The sequence below is a fragment of the Oncorhynchus mykiss genome, chromosome 1, assembly GCF_013265735.2.
Source record: "Oncorhynchus mykiss isolate Arlee chromosome 1, USDA_OmykA_1.1, whole genome shotgun sequence".
Classification (NCBI taxonomy): domain Eukaryota; kingdom Metazoa; phylum Chordata; class Actinopteri; order Salmoniformes; family Salmonidae; genus Oncorhynchus; species Oncorhynchus mykiss.
The window spans coordinates 21,246,004-21,267,890 of NC_048565.1; the positions used below are offsets into that span (position 1 = coordinate 21,246,004).

At 43.5% G+C, this 21,887-nt stretch overlaps 1 protein-coding gene across 1 annotated transcript in view; it reads left to right on the top strand.

The window, feature by feature from the left end:
- The window catches only part of LOC110507530 (yjeF N-terminal domain-containing protein 3), a 72,999-nt gene extending 51,348 nt beyond the window's left edge, over nt 1-21,651 (top strand). Inside the window, exons 2-6 of the mRNA XM_021587613.2 lie at nt 8,369-8,477; nt 13,048-13,158; nt 19,661-19,774; nt 20,002-20,152; nt 20,846-21,651. Coding sequence (XP_021443288.1) covers nt 8,369-8,477; nt 13,048-13,158; nt 19,661-19,774; nt 20,002-20,152; nt 20,846-21,042 — 682 coding nt within the window. The 3' untranslated portion in view covers nt 21,043-21,651. The remainder of the gene's footprint in view (nt 1-8,368; nt 8,478-13,047; nt 13,159-19,660; nt 19,775-20,001; nt 20,153-20,845) is intronic.
- The last annotated feature ends 236 nt before the right edge of the window (nt 21,652-21,887 follow it).

Consider the following 21,887-nt stretch of genomic DNA (forward strand, 5'->3'; position numbering starts at 1 on the left):
GGGGAACCTTCGCCCCAGTCAGAGGTCCTGAGCGCTCTGTAGCAAGTTTTCACCAAGGATCTCTCTGTACTTTGCTCCGTTCATCTTTGCCTTGATCCTGACTAGTCTCCCAGTCCCTGCCGCTGAAAAACATCCCATAGGGATGGTGCCACCACCATGCTTCACCATAAGGATGGTTCCACATTTCCTCCAGATGTGATGAATGGCATTCAGGCCAAAGAGTTCAATCTTCATTTCATCAGACCAGAGAATCTTGTTTCTAATGGTCTGAGTCCTTTAGGGCTGACATGATGTCTTAAAGTAATGATGGACTGTCGTTTCTCTTTGCTTATTTGAGCTGTTCTTACCATAATATGGACTTGGTCTTTACCAAATAGGGCTATCTTCTGTATACCAGCACTTCCTTGTCACAACACAACTGATTGGCTCAAATGCATCGAGGAAAGAAATTCCACATATTAACTTTTAACAAGACATCTGTAAATTCAAATGCATTCAAGTTGACTACCTCATGAAGCTGTTTGAGAAAATTCCAAGAGTGTGCAAAGCTGTCATCAAGGCCAAGGTTGGCTACTTTGAAGCATCTCAAATATGATTTGATTTGTGTAACACTTTTTTGGTTACTACATGATTCATTATGTATTATTTCATTGTTTTGATGTCTTCACTATTATTCTACAATGTAGAAAATAGTAAACATAAAGAAAAACCCTTGAATGAGTAGGTGTGTCCAAACTTTTGACTGGTACTGTAGATACAGTGGGCTCTAAAATTACTGGCACCCCTGACTGGCAATTCACAAACAATACTTTAAAAAATATAAACAATATATTTATGGAGATAATCTCAAAATGCCAACATGTGAGAAATACTGTACTTTATTAATGTTTCAATGGAACACACCAAAATCATACAATTATTTCATACAAAATACATTTCAACAAAATCAATGTTTCATAATTATTGGCACTCCTCATTTAGTACTTAGTGCCACCACCTCTGGCAAGGATAACAGCATGGAGTCTTTTCCTGTGGTGTTTGACAAGGTTAAGGAACACATTTGGAGGGATTTTGGACCATTCCTCTATGCAGATCCTTTCAAGATCCTTCACATTCTTGGGTTTGCGCTTATCAACTGCCCTCTTCAACTCAGCCCACAGGTTTTGGATTGGATTGAGGTCCGGCGACTGACATGGCCATGGTAGAACATTGGTTTTGTTGTCACAGAACCATTTCTGTATGGATCTTGAGGTATGTTTTGGGTCATTGTCTTGTTGGAAAGTCCACCTACGGCTAAGCCCCAGCCTTCTGGCAGAGGCAACCAGATTGTCAGCCAAAATTGCCTGATCCTTAGTGGAATTCATTATGCCATCAATCTTAACCAGTGCCCCTGGACCTCTGGAATTAAAACAGCCCGAAAACATCCCTGACCCACCACCATATTTCACCGTTAGTATGAGATGCCTCTCCTTGTATGCATCTCTGTTTCGCCACCAAACATGCTGATTCTGTATCTGACAAAAACATTCAATTTTGGTCTCATCTGACCAGAGCACCTTCTTCCAATCATAATTTAAATGACGTTTTGCAAACTCGATTTGCTTGCGTCTGTGTCTTGGGTCTTGCTTTCTTCTGGCAACCCTTCCAAAGAGCCTGTGGTTGTGGCGTCTGATGGTGCTTTTTGAAACCTGGTGACCCCAAGACGTCCCCAAGGCCTGCAATTATTTCACAGTGATTCTTGGGGATTTTGTTGCTTCTCTCACAATCCTCCTCCCTATCCTGGGGGGCAGAATGCATTTGCATCCTCTACCTGTGAGGTTTTTGACTGTTCCATATCTTTAGAATTTTTTAATAATTGCCCTGACAGTGCTCAGTGGTATATTCAATCGTTTGTGGATCTTCTTGTAGCCATTACCAGATTTATAAAGGTCTACTACCATCTGTCCCTTTTAAAACTGCCAGTTCTTTTCTTTTCTTTATGGTGTTGGATGACAAAGGGATATTGCATGCGTGTTACCTCTTTTTTATACCCCAGTGAAAAGGAAGTGATGTAATGGCTCAATATAGTTCCTTAACACTTAGATCAACTTAAATAAGTGGAATTTAATTCCTTGTTTCATTTTGGTAGATGTTATTTACAATAATATTTAAGGGTGCCATTAACTGTGAAACCTTGATTCAGAGGACATTGATATTTAATTAAATCAATAAATGATTTTGGTGGATTCCATTGAAACATTAATAAAGTACAGTATTTCTCACATGTTGATATTTTGAGTTTGTCGCTCTAATTATATTGTTTATATTTTTTAAGTATTGTTTGTGCATTGCCAGTCAGGGGTGCCAGCAATTTTGGACTCCACTGTATCTACATGAATCTATTTCTCTCCATCTGGGTCTTTCTTTCTGCTCTTGTCAGGTCCTCTTTTTTGTTATTTTGCATCAGGGAGACTGGCTGGGACTTCATCATAGCAGAAGAGAGAGTGAGATAGGAACAGAGAGAGAAGGTGTGTGAGAGGGAGAAAGAAAATAGAGATAGAACAGAGGGAGGGGGTTACCGGAAAAAGTGACATACTGTGTCCACCACACACTCTTCCATTTTAACTTGTTTCTCTTTTACCTCATGTGATGTGGCTCTTCTGTGTTGTGTTTGGTCAGATCAGAACAGAAAGGAGGGCAGAGGAGGAACAGAGAGGAGGACAGAAAGAACAGAGAGGAGAACATAAATAATGAACAGAGAGGAGAACAAAAAGAAAGAAGGACAGAAAGGAGGACAGAAAAAAGGACAGAGGAGGACAGAGAGGAAGACAGAGGAGGACAGAAAGAAGGACAGAGAAGGACAGAGAGGAAGACAGAGGAGGACAGAAAGAAGGACAGAAAGGAGGACAGAAAAAAGGACAGAGGAGGACAGAGAGGAAGACAGAGGAGGACAGAAAGAAGGACAGAGGAGGACAGAGAGGAAGACAGAGGAGGGCAGAAAGAAGGACAGAAAGGAGGACAGAAAGAAGGACAGAGGAGGACAGAGAGGAAGACAGAGGAGGACAGAAAGAAGGACAGAGGAGGACAGAGAGGAAGACAGAGGAGGACAGAAAGAAGGACAGAAAGAAGAACCGACAGGAGGACAGAAAGAAGCAGAGACGAGAACAGAGACGAGGACATACAGGAGGGACACCCAGTCTACAAGACAGTTATTTAAGCATCAGCAGAGAGGAGCCTGGGTAATTACTGTGAAGTGAGTGAAAAGACAGAGTTACCAGATTATTTTAGGAGCTGTTTAGTTAATGTAGATCCTGGATGGGAGAAGGACAGGAGATCATTGGAGGAGAGGAGAGGAGGAGGAGGAGAGGAGGAGAGGAGGGCATAGGAGAGGAGGGCATGGGAGAGGAGGAGAGGAGGAGAGCATGCGAGAGGAGGGCATGGGAGAGTAGGAGAGGAGTAGAGCATGCGAGAGGAGGGCATGGGAGAGGAGTAGAGGAAGAGGAGTAGAGGAGGGGAGGAGGGCATGCAAGAGGAGGAGAGGAGGGAATGCGACAGGAGGGCATGGGAGAGGAGGAGAGGAGGGCATGCGAGAGGAGGGCATGGAAGAGTAGGAGAGGAGTAGAGCATGCGAGAGGAGGGCATGGGAGAGGAGTAGAGGAAGAGGAGTAGAGGAGGGGAGGAGGGCATGCAAGAGGAGGGCATGGGAGAGGAGGAGGGCATGCGAGAGGAGGGCATGGGAGAGGAGGGGAGGAGGGCATGCGAGAGGGCATGGGAGAGGAGGGGAGGAGGGCATACGAGAGGAGGGGAGGAGGGCATGGGAGAGGAGGAGAGGAGGAGGAGTAGAGGAGGGGAGTAGAGCATGCGAGAGGAGGGCATGGGAGAGGAGTAGAGGAAGAGGAGTAGAGGAGGGGAGGAGGGCATGGGAGAGGAGGAGAGGAGGGCATGGGAGAGGAGGAGAGGAGGGCATGCAAGAGGAGGAGAGGAGGGCATGGGAGAGGAGGAGAGGAGGGCATGGGGGAGGACGGCATGGGAGTGAAGAGGATGAGGGCATGGGAGAGGAGGAGAGGAGGGCATGGGAGAGGAGGGCATGGGAGAGGAGGAGAGGAGGGCATGCAAGGGGAGGAGAGGAGGGCATGGGAGAGGAGGAGAGGAGGGCATGCGAGAGGAGGAGAGGAGGGCATGGGAGAGGAGGAGAGGAGGGCATGGGAGAGGAGGGCATGGGAGAGGAGGAGAGGAGGGCATGCAAGGGGAGGAGAGGAGGGCATGGGAGAGGAGGAGAGGAGGGCATGCGAGAGGAGGAGAGGAGGGCATGGGAGAGGAGGAGAGGAGGGCATGGGAGAGGAGGGGAGGAACAGCCTTAATACTCAGTTATTTTGTTATTAAAAAAGTGTAAGCTTTCTGCTCCTGCACACATTTCACTGTAACTTTGTCTTAATGAACAGATCCAGATAAATGAAGATGGATTGACACTCCATGCAATTAACAGGCTGCAATTTATATTAATCACTTCATCATCCCAGACCTAATCAGTCTCCTGAGAGTGTACTGTTAGTACAGCGTTAGTACAGTGTTACTGCAGGCACTCTTGTGTTTTTCATTAGTTTTGTCAGACAGCTCTGTTGACTCTCTCCCATAAACATGAGCTCATTAGACATTGGAAAGTGTTGTGATGTTGAGTTATGTGGTCGCCACAGCCTTAGTCGTGAATGTTTTTTGTGTAGGCCCTACTGTATATTTTGGTGTGACGTGGTGGAGAAGTGTTTTGCGAGCAGCCATCTGCTCATGCGAGTAAGTGTGTGTTTGAAAAGGTATGTGCATGTACGTGCAGTGCTCACATGCGTGTGCATGTATTCCCCTCTGTTTGTGTGTGTGTCTGCTACCCTTCAGGGACAACTAGGCTGTGGAGGTAAACAGGCTCATTAACAGGCATGTGATCACAGCTGAGCACCCTGGGCCACAGCCTGAGTGGTGAGGAGCAATGACACACCATAGGGATGCCGTGGCCGCCACACACATGGAGATTAATGGAGACTCCAGGGGAGGGAGGGGTGCAACACTGGGTCTCTCCAGCTTGTTACTGTCTCTGCTGCTGCTGTTCCAGCCACTCAAGTGTATGTGCAACACCCCCTCCCCTCCCCTCCTCTTCTGCTCTTCAGAGAACCTTCACTGACATATGGTCCCCCTTGGTGCACCTAAGTTGGATCCATCTCTCCCTTTCCCTCGAGGGCTTTTATGTGCTTGAGTGAAGGACTACAGTACTGTGTGTTATCTGTTCACTGGGGACTTGGGAGGAACATGAACAATGTTTTCTGTCTCATTGTTGACTCAGACAAAGATATATAATAAGTTATATTGAATTATGTGGACCCAGCAGGCTCCATATGGGTGCCATTTGGCCTGGTCTAGAAGACAGTGGAGTAGGATGATGTTTTCCAGACAGATGCAGCCCCCCCCCCCCGTACTGTTTAAGGTTAGGGTTGTGGAGGGTTAGCTGATCCTAAATCTGTGCTTACGGGCAACATCTAGCCAAGGTGACAAGTTTTTACATTTTATGTAGGCCTTCAGGCAGTGACCGCAGATTAATTGTAGTCTACATTGCTTACTGTAAAAGTACTATCGTCCTATGAAAGCAGCCATCCAACCCAATGAACTAATGTGATCTTTGTAAAGACCATCATGTCACAGCGAGCCAGGAAGTCTGCCCCAGGCTAGCCCTGGATGACAGGTGTGATGCTCTGTTGGCTGAGCTAAATGCCAAAAGCCCCGTTGGACACGGTAGGTTTTAACACAGTGATCCTAGAGCCAAAAGAGAAGAGAACACTGGGCCAATGCTGGGGCAACCTTAAGCATTCAACTAGTCACAGTGAAATTAAGATTATGTTTATTGGTTTAAGCGATATGTGAATTTGGGGTTGTTGCCTGTGATGCCAGGACATTAAGTTGTACTGTTTTTAAATGCTTTCAACGTGTGACTTTCATCTGCATGAGAACTCGAAATATGGTTAGAGTGTTTCATCATAAGATATCTGAATTAGGTTTTACATCAGGGACAACCTTCTTAGTCCTTGTTGAGCTTCCTGAAGTTGTTACATGCTTCAGATGTCAGTGGCCCTTTTAGCTTCCCTGTATGCTCCGTTTTCCTCTGTAGTCACAAGTGGAGGATGATTAAGTCCAGAGGCGTCATGCCTGTAGGGGGCACAGGGGCATGGGCCCCCTCAGATGTGTCCTGTTTTTCTTATTTATTTATATATTATTTTTTTTACATTTAAATAACAATAATGCTTAGTTTTTTTTCTCTCTGTAATTCTACTAACCACTAACCAATTTTATGAAGTTGGATTTAGCTAGGCCAGTTAGGTTCCCAATCTCATGACCTGATAACCAAGAAGCCATTTCAGGCTATCAATCATGTTAGAGTAGCTAGCTTGTCTATCTTAGCTGGCATGCCTGCTGGCAAAGTTGGTAGACTTTAGAAAAACAAGCAATGTACTAAATAAGACTCACATTCCTTTCAATCAATTACCCAGATTTTAGCAGAGACGCAGAGAAGAATATTTCATTTCTTTAAAAGATAACCACCAATCAGGAGGACAGCTCAAGAGGTATGCTTAGATACTGTATGCAGAAAAATAGACCATTTTTTTTTTACATCAAATTAAGCATAATGATTTTGGCTCGAGATTGCAGGAAAATACAGTTTCAGGTGTTTGAAAAATGCAAAATTCTACAAATGCGTGTGCATTAAATCAAATCAAATGTTATTTGTCACATGTGCTGAATACAACAGGGAAATGCTTACTTACAAGCCTTTAACCAACAATGCAGTTTTAAGAAAAATACAGAGTACAGGTACAGAGTCAATGTGCAGGGGCACCGGTTAGTAGAGGTCATTGAGGTAATATGTACATGTAGGTAGAGTTATTAAAGTGACTATGCATAGATAACAGAGAGTAGCAGCAGCGTAAAAGAGGGGGGCAATGCAAGTAGTCTGGGTAGCCATTTGATTAGATGTTCAGGAGACTTATGGCTTGGAGGTAGAAGCTGTTTAGAAGCCTCTTGGACCTGGACTGGCACTCCGGTACTGCACGAGCCTGTGTGCATGTGTGTGTGAGCAGAGCATCAGCTGACTAATACATTCTGCTGTAAACAAAAATAGTCCTGCTGGAACCACAAATGTCACCTTTGAGGAAAGTGGGAAATCTAGTCAGTTGTACAACTGAATGCATTCAATCGAAATGTGTCTTCCGTATTTAAAAAGAGCCCCTCAGAATCAGAGAGGTGCGGGGGGGCTGCCTTAATCCACATAATCGGCGTCTAGGGAGCAGTTGTTGGGGGTTAACTGCCTTGCTCAAGGGCAGAACAGCAGATTAATCCACCTTGCTGGCTCATGGATTCGAACAAGCAACCTTTCGTTACAGGCCCAATGCTCTTAACCATTAGGCCAACATTAAGAACACCTGGTCTTTCCATGATATACACCATGACAGACATACATCCACTTCAGTTAGTGTAGATGAAGGGGAGGAGACATGTTAAAGAATATTTTTTAAGCCTTGAGACAATTGAGACATGGATTGTGTATGTGCGCCATTTAGAGGGTGACTGGGCAAGACAAAAGATGTAAGTGACTTTGAACGGGGTATGGTAGCAGTTGCCACGCGCACCGGTTTGTGTCAAGAACTGCAACGCTGCTGGGTTTTTTCAAGCTCATGTTTCTTGTGTGTATCAATAATGGTCCACCACTCAAAGGACATCCAGCCAACTTGACACAACTGTGGGAAGCATTGGAGTCAACATGGGTCAGCATTCCTGTGGAAATCTTTCGGCAACTTGTGGAGTCCATGCCCCGACAAATTGAGGTGGGGGTGCAACTCATCATTAGGAAAGTGTTCGTAATAATTGGTATACTCTGTGTATGTTATCATACTATATGCTTTGATTATAATATTCTCCATCGTATTCTGAGAAAGTCTTGATGTAGTACTCCATCTCTCCACCAGGTGTCTCTAGTGTAATATGGAATAGTGTACTTTCTCTGTGTTTCCACAGCAGCTCCCTCTCTGGTTAAATGAGCCCACATGGCAGAGTTATGATATCAGTTCAGGCCTGCCAGCCTTACCTGTATACCTGTTTAATATAAATATCTACTTCATAAACTTCAACTTGGTAGTGTCATTACACTCAAAGGAAATACCTCAGGCATCAGACAATCCCCAACCAAGCATTTCATCTAACACGCAACACAGCAACATATGTTTTTGAGGTGTATGTCTAGTTTGCTGAGAGATTCATAAAGAGTGCTACCGTACACAATATATAATTGAATTGTGATTGATTGAATCTGATGGATGATGCTAATGCTATTGCTCTGTGTTGTGTTTCCCTACAGTAAAGTGGAGACAGCAGCCATTGAGACAGAGCTGCTGAGGGACTACAGGTTTGGCCAGCAGCAGCTGATAGAGATCTGGGGGCATGCCTGTGCCATCGCCATCACCAAGGTACTTTATGTACCACCCTTATCCCCCCACTCCTCTTTCCTTCCTCTCTCTAAGAACCACCTTTTTCGGGCTACTCATTAATCTATCTATCTATCCATCAATCAATCAATCAAATGTATTTATAAATCCCTTTTTACATCAGACCCCTACGTGTGTGTGTGTGTGTGTGTGTGTGTGTGTGTGTGTGTGTGTGTGTGTGTGTGTGTGTGTGTGTGTGTGTGTGTGTGTGTGTGTGTGTGTGTGTGTTTGTCTCTTTGTGTAATGTGTGGTGAGCGTTCTGTAAGTTAGTTCTCCCAGTCAGACTGCCTGTGTTCAGCAGCAGTGTACGGAGTGTGGAGATGTCAGGAACACACTTTGTGTCAGGAACACTTTGACCAGGCGGTCGGTTGGTTTAACCCTGCAGTCGTATCCTCCACAGGAACCCGGTGTGGTGTGATTAATGTTCCTTGAGCTTTCAGACATAAGACACTTTCCTATCAGAGATAAAGAGAGAGACCAAGAAAGAGTGAGAGCTCCCCTCAGAGCGTTAGATTACCTCAACCACATCCACCTACCATCATTATCACCAAAAGATAATGGTCCATGGCTCGAGCAGCCGCAGCACACATACCGTACGTAGCTAGATTAGCAACGTCTGTCTCGGCCTGGGGCTACTGCACCCACATGCATGACAAAGTTCAGGAAAATAACCTCACACTCAACGTCAACAAAACAAAGGAGATGATTGTGGACTTCAGGAAACAGCAGAGGGAGCACCCCCCTATCCACATCGATGGGACAGTAGTGGAGAGGGTAGTACGTTTTAAGTTCCTCGGCGTACACATCACAGACAAACTGAATTGGTCCACCCACACAGACAGCGTTGTGAAGAAGGCGCAGCAGCGCCTCTTCAACCTCAGGAGGCTGAAGAAATTAAGCTTGTCACCAAAAGCACTCACAAACTTCTACAGATGCACAATCGAGAGCATCCTGTCGGGCTGTATCACCGCCTGGTACGGCAACTGCTCCGCCCACAACCGTAAGGCTCTCCAGAGGGTAGTGAGGTCTGCACAACTTTTCACCGGGGGAAAACTACCTGCCCTCTAGGACACCTACACCACCCGATGTCACAGGAAGGCCATAAAGATCATCAAGGACAACAACCACCCGAGGCACTGCCTGTTCACCCCGCTATCATCCAGAAGGCGAGGTTAGTACAGGTGCATCAAAGCAGGGACCGAGAGACTGAAAAACAGCTTCTATCTCAAGGCCATCTGACTGTTAAACAGCCACCACTAACATTGAGTGGCTGCTGCCAACACACAATGCTACTTATTATAATGTTTACATACCCTACATTACTCATCTCATATGTATATGTATATACTGTACTCTATATCATCTACTGCATCTTTATGTAATACATGTATCACTAGCCACTTTAAACTATGCCACTTTGTTTACATACCCTACATTACTCATCTCATATGTATATACTGTACTCGATACCATCTACTGCATCTTGCCTATGCCGTTCTGTACCATCACTCATTCATATATCTTTATGTACATATTTTTTATCCCTTTACACTTGTGTGTATGAGGTAGTAGTTTTGGAATTGTTAGGTTAGATTACTTGTTGGTTATTACTGCATTGTCGGAACTAGAAGCACAAGCATTTCTCTACACTCGCATTAACATCTGCTAACCAGGTGTATGTGACAAATACATTTGATTTGATTTTGAGTTCAGTAGTAAGGCTTTGTGATTTCACTACAGTGGTTGCGTTTGCCAGATAACATGAACTCCTCACAGAGTAATCCACCCCATATACGCCCAAAGACCTCAACCCCCCTGGCATCAACCACACGGGTCCATCTCATCGGTGTTCCTCTGTGATCTGGCGTGAGTGAGTGCAGCGCCTGCGTTTAGCCTAGGGGTAGGGATAGCAGGCAAAGGCCTTTCAGCACCTGGGGATACAAAGAATGTTCCAGTTCCATGGAGCAGTAAACGCTGGAGTCTGCTGTCCCTGTGTCCCTGTTCTGTCTACTCAGGATGTCCATTGAAAAACACATTGATTATCCCGCTCAGCTTTCATCAGGAGTGTGTGGCTGTATGTTTATTTTTGGGTGATTCCTTATGAAACTAGAACAAAAGAGACCATTATATTTTCGATTTTCACAAAATGTAATCCATAAAAGGGTCCTTTGGAGGAAAGATTGTTGATACATATTTGACATATGTATCTTAAGGCATCATTGAGAAATAATGAATTGAAGTTGGAATATTTGTGCCATTTTGGCCTTACCCAGGCACCATAATGTTTCATCTGTAGATGCTACAAAGCAAAAGGTGTCACATGAAGCTTTACCACCTTCTCTGTAATATGAATAGTATTTAGATGTATTTTTTTTAATTATTACAATAATTTATGGATATTTAAAATAATGAAACATTATATTGTAAAAATAATAAATATCATGGTATTTTTGGGGTTTTGTATTTGTGGCTGTATGTGTGGTGGGACACGTGGGTGTGGGGGCAAGTTTGTGTGGTGTGTCTGTGTGTGTGTGTCAGATGGATGAGAGCAGAGGCCCTATAGTGCAGGGATGGGCATGGGGGGTGGGGGCCACAAATATAATAACTAATTTCATGCAATTCTACTCATTTTGCCATGGGCAGAGATGTATTTTTTGTAGTTTTACAGCTAATTTCCTGAAATTATGCACATTTTGCCATAGGGTGGAGGCAAATGTTTGCAGTTTTTAATATGATAACGGATGATCAATGGGCCCCACCCCAGTCGGTAATTCGGCCATGCTTGCTACAAGTAGATAGTTAGCTGGCCAATAGACTTACCAATCAAAAACAACTATTCCCAGGGTCGTTACTGTTAATGAGAATATGTTCTCAGTCGACTTACCTGGTAGAATAAGTGTAGGAAAAAAAAAAGTAGGCTTAGCCTCAGGGACCTTATTAGAGTCAATACAGCCATTGCTCCTGTGTGTGTGTGTGTGTGTGTGTGTGTGTGTGTGTGTGTGTGTGTGTGTGTGTGTGTGTGTGTGTGTGTGTGTGTGTGTGTGTGCGTGTGCGTGTGCGCGTGTGTGTGCGCGTGCACATGTATGAGGATAGGACTGCAGAGCCTTTCACCATGAGCTGACATAACCCCATTCCTCCAGATAGGAGGCAGGGTAGCAGGGCTACACCCTGACTACTAAACCCAGACCAGGGCAACCTACTCCTCTAAAACCAGCTTGTTCCACTGGATGTGAATTTTAGATATCCACTGAAATGACCTTCTCTTTAGTCTTTAATCATTTTGTTACCGCTAATGGCCCAATCCTAAAGCAAGGTGAGATAAGATAGAAAATAAGAGATGATACAGTTAGGATGCTGCTGTAAAAGGCACTCAGGTTTTCCACTGCATTCACAGTATGTGGATATTGAATGTCACTCCTATCAAAGATGGCTGGTCCTTATTGGGCTACTGTGCTAATTAGCGTTAGCATTTGCCACAGGGGAGCAAGTCAGAGAGGGTGTCATCACATCAGCGCAACGAGAGACACACATGAAAACCCTGTTGCACAGCAGGAGACACACTACTACACCCTTAATGACACCAGGAAGTCGTTTCATCTGTTTCAGCCACTTAGGCTAAATGTTCTATCCTATCTCTTTCCTCTCTCGCTACGCTCGGAAGGTAGCTTCTGCTGCCATCATTATCCTTCCACCTCACGGACTTGATGCCGACATTACCATCCTTCTTTCATCTCATTTAGAGTGTATCTACTCCTAGACAGAACATTTATGTTACAGATAATGGCTGCTGTCTCTCTTCTCCCGGCATCATTGCTGTAATTAATTATTTCATGTCTGTATTAATCAGATACTGCAATTAGAGTACGGCTCCATTTGTAGCACTGTAATGTGCCACTCCGTTTAGAGTCCCGGTTTTAGCGGCCATATTGAAATTTGTCCGGTATATGAAATACCTAGGGTTAGGCTACATATTTGGTGTGTTAAAGCTGTTGGAAAGTAAGGTAAGACACCTTTAGCTGTGATGTCGCTAGTAGCTAGCAACACTACATGTTTCACTCCCCTACTGATCCTATTTAGGTGTGAGGAGGAAGATTGGACCACTTAAGTCAACACGCCAACTCCAGCAGGATCTAGTGGGGGATACCTCTGCTGCTTCTCTTAAGGACGTGTGAGGGGATTTACTGGGGTATGTGCTGTGCCCCTGTAAAACAGAGAGGGGGAGATGCCAGTGGCCCGGTGGGAAAACTCATGGCTCAGGCCTGATGGAAAGTAGTACCGTATGTTATTTGAAGGGAGCATCCTGTGATGTCCGGGTCTGGTATTTTTTCCACTCCTGTCTGGGTTTAATTAGTTTGGGGCTTTCTGTCTTTAAAAAAAGACCTGGGTGCCATTTCCCCTGGCTATGGCATTGCGTCCCCAGTACGCGAAGGAGAGAGTTTGACAGTGATGGAGGTTCAGCCTCATGGGTTGGATGACCTGTACCCTGGACAATGAGTCTGCTAGGCTAACTGGTGATGTCTTTGTCTCACTCTCTGTCTCTCTCTGTCTCCAGGCCTTTCCTCTGACCTCCCTGGGTAAGAAGCAGCCAACAGTGTTGGTAGTCTGTGGTCCTGACCAGAACGGCTCCATCGGCCTGGTGTGTGCCCGCCACTTGCGCATATTTGTAAGTATACCACAGAAGACTGCACCAGCCATGCAACCACCAGCCATGCAACCACCAGCCATGCAACCACCATCTCACACACATGACCACGTGGACAATGTCAGACTATAGTTAGTAATGAATGAAATGGTTCAGTGAGTTTATTGCAGTATAAAGTAAAAGGGTTTAGGAGATTTTCATTTACAACTCCTATAAGTAGACCTTAATGATTAATTGATCCATTATGGGATTGAAAATGTCGATGACATCACTTCATTGTTACCCTCATTAAAATACTGTCTGGATACAGTTGGCAGTGGTAGCATACCATGATAGCATGTTGTCGATGTCATGACTTTAGTCACATTAGTTTGCATGACTGTGGATATGCTGTTCTGTCATGTGAAGACATTTATTGCAATACTACAGACGATAACAGTACATGAACTAAAAACATAATTTGAATAAGGGTTTACATGTTATGATATAGTGCGGCAAGTCTACTTTCTTTATTCTATGTGGTCGAAACCATAAATGTGTTATTGTTTTCCTGCCTTAAACGGACTGTATCTATATAACTTCACCATACACAGTGGGGCAAAAAAGTATTTAGTCAGCCACCAATTGTGCAAGTTCTCCCACTTAAAAAGATGAGAGAGTCCTGTAATTTTCATCATAGGTACACTTCAACTATGATAGACAAAATGAGAAAAAAAATCCAGAAAATCACATTGTAGGATTTTTAATTAATTTATTTGCAAATTATGGTGGAAAATAAGTATTTGGTCACCTACAAACGAGCAAGATTTCTGGCTCTCACAGACCTGTAACTTCTTCTTTAAGAGGCTCCTCTGTCCTCCACTCGTTACCTGTATTAATGGCACCTGTTTGAACTTGTTATCAGTATAAAAGACAGGGTATGTTTGGCATGCATCCATGGTTCTTTCCACTGCTAAATAAATGACGAGCCAAAATATTGCATATGGAAAAGACAAACCGTCCCCAAGTCAAAGCTCACCTTTGTCAGATTCTGTCTGGGTATGATTATGTCTGTGACCGTTAGTCCAGCCTGTTGTTCAGGCAAGGGAGGATTCACATGATGTTCTACAGTTCTTTTGGAACATAATGCGGTTCTTTCGTGTTACTTTTGAACATAAACACCTTGGCCTCGACGTCTGAAAGAGTCAAGGTGTTCATCACGACTGATGAGTCTCAGAGATTCCATAATGTCCTTTGAATGTTGCCTTTGTGTCACGGTTGAAACAAACCACTGTGAATCTCAACGGACTGTGACCACAGGAAAGACGCTCCTTCAAGGCCTACCTCAGAATGCTCATCCATCAGGGAGAGGAAGTTCAACGGTGGGAAGGCTTAACATCAACAGGAAAAGGCGTGTGACCTGTCTGTAACCTGTTGATATACCTCTTAGTTGACGCTTGTTGATGCTAGAGAGCGTCCTGATGGTGCCTCCATCCCCAAGGTATGTCTGTCTCTTGTTGACGTTGTTACCTCTTCTAAGTCAGGACACCAAGGGGTCACGGAGGGGTCGCAGCCACCCTAGAGGGTCGTCTCTCTCTGGGTTCTTTAGCGGCAGTTATGAAAGATGACGTCAGTTGCCTGTTCTTTAGCCCCTGTGGTTGAAGCCTGATTGGTTTAATGTCTCCCAGGAGCGAGTTGGAGCACGTAGACTGACGTCTGGGCTAGCAGACCACTTCTCCCTCTGACTGACCAGGGCCAGTTAGTCAGAGATGGAGGGACCTAAACCTTTCACTGCCTGGTTTACATATCCAGCATGACCAGCAGGACACTGAGGCCCTTTCACTTCCACTATTTAAAAAGATACCGTTGAAGTCGGAAGTTTACATACACTTAGGTTGGAGTCATTAAAACTTGTTTTTCTACCACTCCAAAAATGTCTTGTTATCAAACTATAGATTTTGCAAGTCGGGTAGGACATCTACTTTGTGCATGACACAAGTAATTTTTGTGACACAAGTAACAATTGTTTACAGACAGATTATTTCACTTATAAAAAAAAATGTAGTCCGATAATTTAACCAGGTAAGTTAACTGAGAACACGTTCTCATTTGAAGCAACGACCTGGGGAATAGTTACAGGGGAAAGGAGGGGAATGAATGAGCCAATTGTAAACTGGGGATTCTTAGGTGACCGTGATGGTTTGAGGGCCAGATTGGGAGTTTAGCCAGGACACCGAGGTCTTACAATAAGTGCCATGGGATCTTTAATGACCTCAGAGAGTCAGGACACCAGTTTAACGTCCCATCCAAAAGACGGCACCCTATACAGGGCAGTGTCCCCAATCACTGCCCTGGGGCATTTTTTAGACCAGAGGAAAGAGTGCCTCCTACTGACCCTCCAACTCCACTTCCAGCAGCATCTGGTCTCCCATCCAGGAACTGACCAGAACCAACGCTGCTTAGCTTCAGAAGCAAACCAGCAGTGGTATGCAGGGTGGTATGCTGCTGGCTAATCATGGGTGGTATGCTGCTGGCTAATCACATATAATTCACTGTATCACAATTCCAGTGGGTAAGAAGTTTACATACACTAAGTTGGCTGGGCCTTTAAACAGCTTGGAAAATTACAGAAAATTATGTTAGGGCTTTAGAAACTTCTGATAGGCTGATTGACATCATTTGAGTCAGTTGGAGGTGTACCTGTTGATGTATTTCAAGGCCTACCTTCAAACTCAGTGCCTCTTTGCTTGACATCATGGGAAAATCAAAAGAAATCAGCCAAGACCTCAGAAGAAAAATTGTAGACCTCCACAAGTCTGGTTCATCGTTGGGATGGGGATGCTTTGCTGCAAGAGGGACTGGTGCACTTCACAAAATAGATGGCCTTATGAGGAAGGAAAATTACGTGGATATATTGAAGCAACATCTCAAAACATCAGTCAGGAAGTTAAAGCTTGGGTCTTTCAAATGGAAAATGACCCCAAGCATACTTCCAAAGTTGTGGCAAAATGGCTTAAGGACAACAAAGTTAAGGTATTGGAGGGGTCATCACAAAGCCCTGACCTCAATCTTATAGACAATGTGTGGGCAGAACTGAAAAAGTGTGTGCGAGCAAGGAGGCCTACAAACCTGACTCAGTTACACCAGCTCTGTCAGGAGGAATGGGTCAAAATTCACCCAACTTATTGTGGGAAGCTTGTGGAAGGCTACCCGAAACGTTTGACCCAAGTTAAACAATTTAAAGGCAATGCTACCAATACTAATTGAGTGTATGTAAACTTCTGACCCACTGGAAATGTGATGAAATAAATAAAAGCTGAAATAAATAATTCTCTCTACTATTATTCTGACATTTCACATTCTTAAAATAAAGTGGTGATCCTAACTGACCTAAAACAGGGATTTTTTACTTGGATTAAATGTCAGGAATTGTGAAAAACTGAGTTTAAATGTATTTGGCTAAGGTGTATGTAAACTTCCGACTTCAAATGTATATATTTAACCTTTATTTAACTAGGCAAATAAGTTAAGAACAAATTCTTATTTGCAATGACGCCATACCAAAAGGCAAAAGGCCTCCTGCGGGGATGGGGGCTGGGATTAAAAATATAGGAAAAAACACACATCACGACAAGAGAGACACCACAACACTACATAAAGAGAGACTTAAGTCAACCACATAGCATGGCAGCAACACATGACAACACAGCATGGCAGCAACACCACATGACAACAACATGGTAGCAACACAACATCGCAGCAGCACAACTTGGTAGCAGCACAAAACATGGTACACACATTATTGGGTACAGGCAACAGCACAAAGAGCAAGAAGGTAGAGACAGCAATACATCACGTGAAGCAGCCACAACTGTCAGTAAGAGTGTCAATGATTGAATCTTTGAATGAAGAGAAGGAGATAAAACGGTCTGGTTTGAGTGTTTTTTGCAGCTTGTTCTAGTCGCTAGCTGCAGCGAACTGAAAAAGGAGCGACCCAGGTATATGTGTGCTTTGGGGACCTTTAACAGAATGTGACTGGCAGAACGGGTGGTGTATGTGGAGGATGAGGGCTGCAGTAGGTATCTCAGATAGGGGGGAGTGAGGCCTAAGAGGGTTTTATAAATTAGCATCAACCAACCAGTGGGTCTTGTTACAGGTTTTCAGAGATGACCAGTTTACAGAAGAGTATAGACTGCAGTGATGTGTCCTGTAAGGAGCATTGGTGGCAAATCTGATGACCAAATGGTAAAGAACATCTAGCCGCTCGAGATCAACCCTACCTGCCGATCTATAAATTATGTCTCCGTAATCTAGCATGGGTAGGATGGTCATCTGAATCAGGGTTAGTTTAGCAGATGGGGTGAAAGAGGAGCGATTACGATAGAGGAAACCAAGTCTAGATTTAACCTTAGCCTGCAGCTTTGATTTGTGCTGAGAGAAGGAAAGTGTACCGTCTAGCCATACTCCCAAGTACTTGTATGAGGTACTTGCATGAGGTACTTATCACTGTGATTGAGGCCCATTAGCGGTGGGGATCATGGCTGGCCGTCGTTTAACATCACAAGCCACAGGTGTCTGGCTTTCCACTCTCCCTAAACGTCTATCATTAATCATGGAGGTGTAATTTAGTCATCCCAGAGTCCAGAGTGCTAGAAGGTTTACAGCGCTGTGCTAATCAGAGGGCAGCCCTGTCAGTCTCTAGCTGTCTGTCTCTCCAGCCCTGATCAACCCACAGAGAGCAAAGTATGTTCTCTCTTAAATTGTCACCTTGTCATCTTAGAGGGCCTGTATTGATTTATATGGTTACGGAGTATTTCATTCATATTTCATTTTCATATTCACTACCGGTCAAAAGTTTTAGAAAACCTACTCATTCAAGGGTTTTTCTTTATATGTATTTTTTTAAAACTATTTTCTACATTGTAGAATAACCATGTAGACATAAAAACTATGAAATAAGACATATGGAATCATGTAGTACCAACAAAAAAGTGTCAAACAAATCAAAATATATTTGAGATTCTTCAAAGTAGCCACCCTTTCCCTTGATAACAGCTTTGCACACTCTTGGCATTCTCTCAACCAGCTTCATAAGGTAGTCACCAGGAATGCATTTAAATTAACAGGTGTGCCTTGTTAAAAGTTTTTTGTGGAATTTCTTTCCTTCTTGATGAGTTTGAGCCAATCAGTTGTGTTGTGACAAGTTAGGGGGGATATAAAGAAGATAGCCCTATTTGGTAAAAGACCAAGTCCATATTATGGCAAGAATAGAGGCTTCTAAACAGCTTCTATGCATAGTCACTTTAATAACTCTACCTACATGTACATATTACCTCAACTAACCAGTGCCCCGCACATTGACTCTGTACCTGTATATAGTCTCGCTAATGTTATTTTACTGCTGCTCTTTAATCACTTGTTATTTTTATTTCTTATTCTTTTTTTTCTTTTTTTAACTGCATTTTTGGTTAGGGGCTTGTAAGTAAACATTTCACTGTCCATCATTATGTTAAGACATGAAGGTCAGTCAATCCCAACAATTTCAAGAACTTTTAAAGTTTCTCCAAGTGCGGTCACAAAAACCATCAAGCGCTATGATGAAACTGGCACTCATGAGGACCGCCACAAGAATGGAAGACCCAAAGTTACCTGCTGCAGAGGATAAGTTCATTAGAGTTACCAGTTTCAGAAATTGCAGCCCAAATAAATGCTTCACAGAGTTCAAGTAACAGACACATCTCAACATCAACTGTTCAGAGGAGACTGTGTGAATCAGGCCTTCATGGTCGAATGACTGCAAAGAAACCACTACTAAAGGACACCAATAAGACGAAGAGACTTGCTTGGGCCGAGAAACACAAGCAATGGACATTAGACCGGTGGAAATTTGTCCTTTGGCCTAGAGTCCAAATTGGAGATTTTTGGTTCCAACTGCCATGTCTTTGTGAGACGCGGTGTGGGGGAACGGATGATCTTTGTGTGTGTATTTGTGCACACTTAACCAGCATGGCTACAACAGCATTCTGCAGCGATACGCCATCCCATCTGGTTTGGGCTTAGTGGGACTATCATTTGTTTTTCAACAGGACAATGACCCAACACACCTTCAGGCTGTGTAAGGGATATTTTACCAAGAAGGAGAGTGATGAAGTGCTTCATCAGATGACCTGGCCTCCGCAATCCCCCGACCCCAAACAAATTGAGGTGGTTTGGGATGAGTCGAACTGCAAAGTGAAGCAGCCAACAAGTGCTCAGCATATGTGGGAACTCATTGAGAGAATGCCAAGAGTGAGCAAAGCTGTCATCAAGTCAAAGGGTGGCTATTTGAAGTATCTCAAATATAAAATATGTTTTGATTTGTTTAACACTTTTTTGGTTACTACATGATTCCATATGTGTTATTTCATAGTTTTATGAATGCGTTTCATAGTCTTCACTATTATTCTACAATGTAGAAAATAGCAAAATTAAAGAAAAACCCTTGAATGAGTAGGTGTGTCCAAACTTTTGACCGGTAGTAGTATTTTCTCTCTCTCTCTCACAGGAGTATGAGCCAACCATCTACTATCCCAAACGTACCCCTCACACCATTCAACAGGACTTCACAGTTCAGTGTGAAAAGATGGACATCCCATTCCTCTCCTATCTCCCAACAGAGGTGAGCAACGTAAAAAAGGATTATAAAACATTAAATGTTAGATGTCAAGTTTAATTCAAGTATTAATTAGTGTATTGTACAAATGAATCCTTGAATTAAAGTTGACATCTGATAGCGGAACTGACTTATGAAAGTGCACCTTGCTGGAGCTGTGAGAACTATGTAAAGCTCTTGTCTAGATGCTGACCAGAGTTTGCATTGTGGTTGTGTTATGGTTGTGTGTTCAGGTGCAGTTGATCAACGATGCCTATAACCTGGTGATCGATGCCATCCTGGGGCCAGAGACTGACCACACAGACGTGAAGGAGCCCTACGCTGGCATCCTAGTCACTCTGAAGCAGGTCAAGATCCCCATCGTAAGTTTGGACATACCCTCAGGTAAGGCTGAAAGCTATGCTGCACATTCAACATGTACCAGTGTTGCACAAATGTACAGAAATTTGCCCAAAACAGGATTTTAGCTCTGAGCTAAACACGAGTAAGCCATACAAAATAAAAGCCTGTACATGTTCCACCACAGGAGGTTGGTGGCACCTTGATTGGGGAGGACGGGCTCATAGTAATATCTGAAACGGAGTCAATGGAATGGTATCAACACATCAAAACACATGGTTTCCATGTGTTTGATACCATTCCATTTACTCCATTCCAGACATTTTTATGAGCCATCCTTCCCTCAGCAGCCTGAATTGTGCTCCACAATTCACCGGCCACATTTGCAGCTGCGATAGCCTTTGTCAGATCAACCTCAAGTCATCCTCAACACTACTGAGCTGTAGAGACCAACCTGGATAGAATGAGATAGTAAAGCATATAGCTAAGTGTAGTACATATATTTGGCCATTATATCTCACCCTCTCCCCTTTTAACTTGTTCTGGAATGCTGCTACCTGGCAGGTGTCTAATCTGTAAGATGAAATGCCGATTAAAGTTGAAAGGAGAAGCTCAAGTGAGATTCTCACGCTCTCCATAATGTTATGTCACGTGACATAGCTAGTAGATGGCAGGTTAGTTGTCCCATCAATGGAGATGGAATTCAAATGGTGATCATCATTTCCTTGTTTATTAAAGGTTGGGATGTTGACCAGGTGACCTCAGATGGGATCAACCCAGACGTCCTGATCTCGCTTATGGCACCAAAGAGATGTGCCACCAGTTTCACAGGGAAGCACTACTTGGCGGGACGCTTCCTGCCTTATGACATCCAGAAGAAATACGATCTGAACCTGCCAGAATATCCAGGCATAGACTGTGTTATAGAATTGTAAAATATTCTGTACACCCTCACCAGTCCTCATTTTGGATAAATATGGATAATATATTCACGTTTTGTATTTTATAGATTGTTACTGTGCTTTACCGTTCATGTGCTATCTCTCCAATGGGTGTAGACTAGAGCAGGTTTAGCCTTACCCAGAATTCACTCTGTTTGCTCAAATACAATAGAAAAATGGTATAGAATCTGTGGGAGGTCTGAGTTGTATGTCTGTTTTGGAAATGGTTTGAGGAGTTTCCATGTCAGTTTTCATGTGAGTTACCAAGTGAGTTGCGTCATTCTCATTTTTGTGATTGCTTCTTTGCAACGTTCTGAGATGATCTTTCTCCTTCAGCAAAAAAATGATGAATGTTGTGCGGAAGAGGTGTTTTGTACCTTCGAGTTAACTGCTTTTTGTTATGTATTATTATGTTTTGAGTTCTGTTTTTCTTATTGAAGAATGCTTGGATTTTGGGTCATACTACTTTCTAGCAGCTGCATATTTTTTTTTTATAGAATTCAGTCTACACTGCTGCATTTCCTTAGTCCAAGTAACACCTGTTCGTTGCTTTGCAGTTACAGAGTTAACTCTTTGTCCAATAAAATATCTCATTTAACAATTGTTTTGATTCCGATGTGATTCGATGTAAGAAAGTAGGACATATGAAAGCTGACAAGATTGAAGGTAATCATGACAGTAAATCCTCCACAGGAGTTACAACTTTGTAGAGTCTAAACTGTGGTGGTGGATAAAACTGCCATTATGCTTCATAACATCAGAGATCACACAGTAGGTTATGCAAATCCATGCCAAGCCTCAGACATTGTTAGAAGAGATCAGGCAGGAGATCAGAGGGA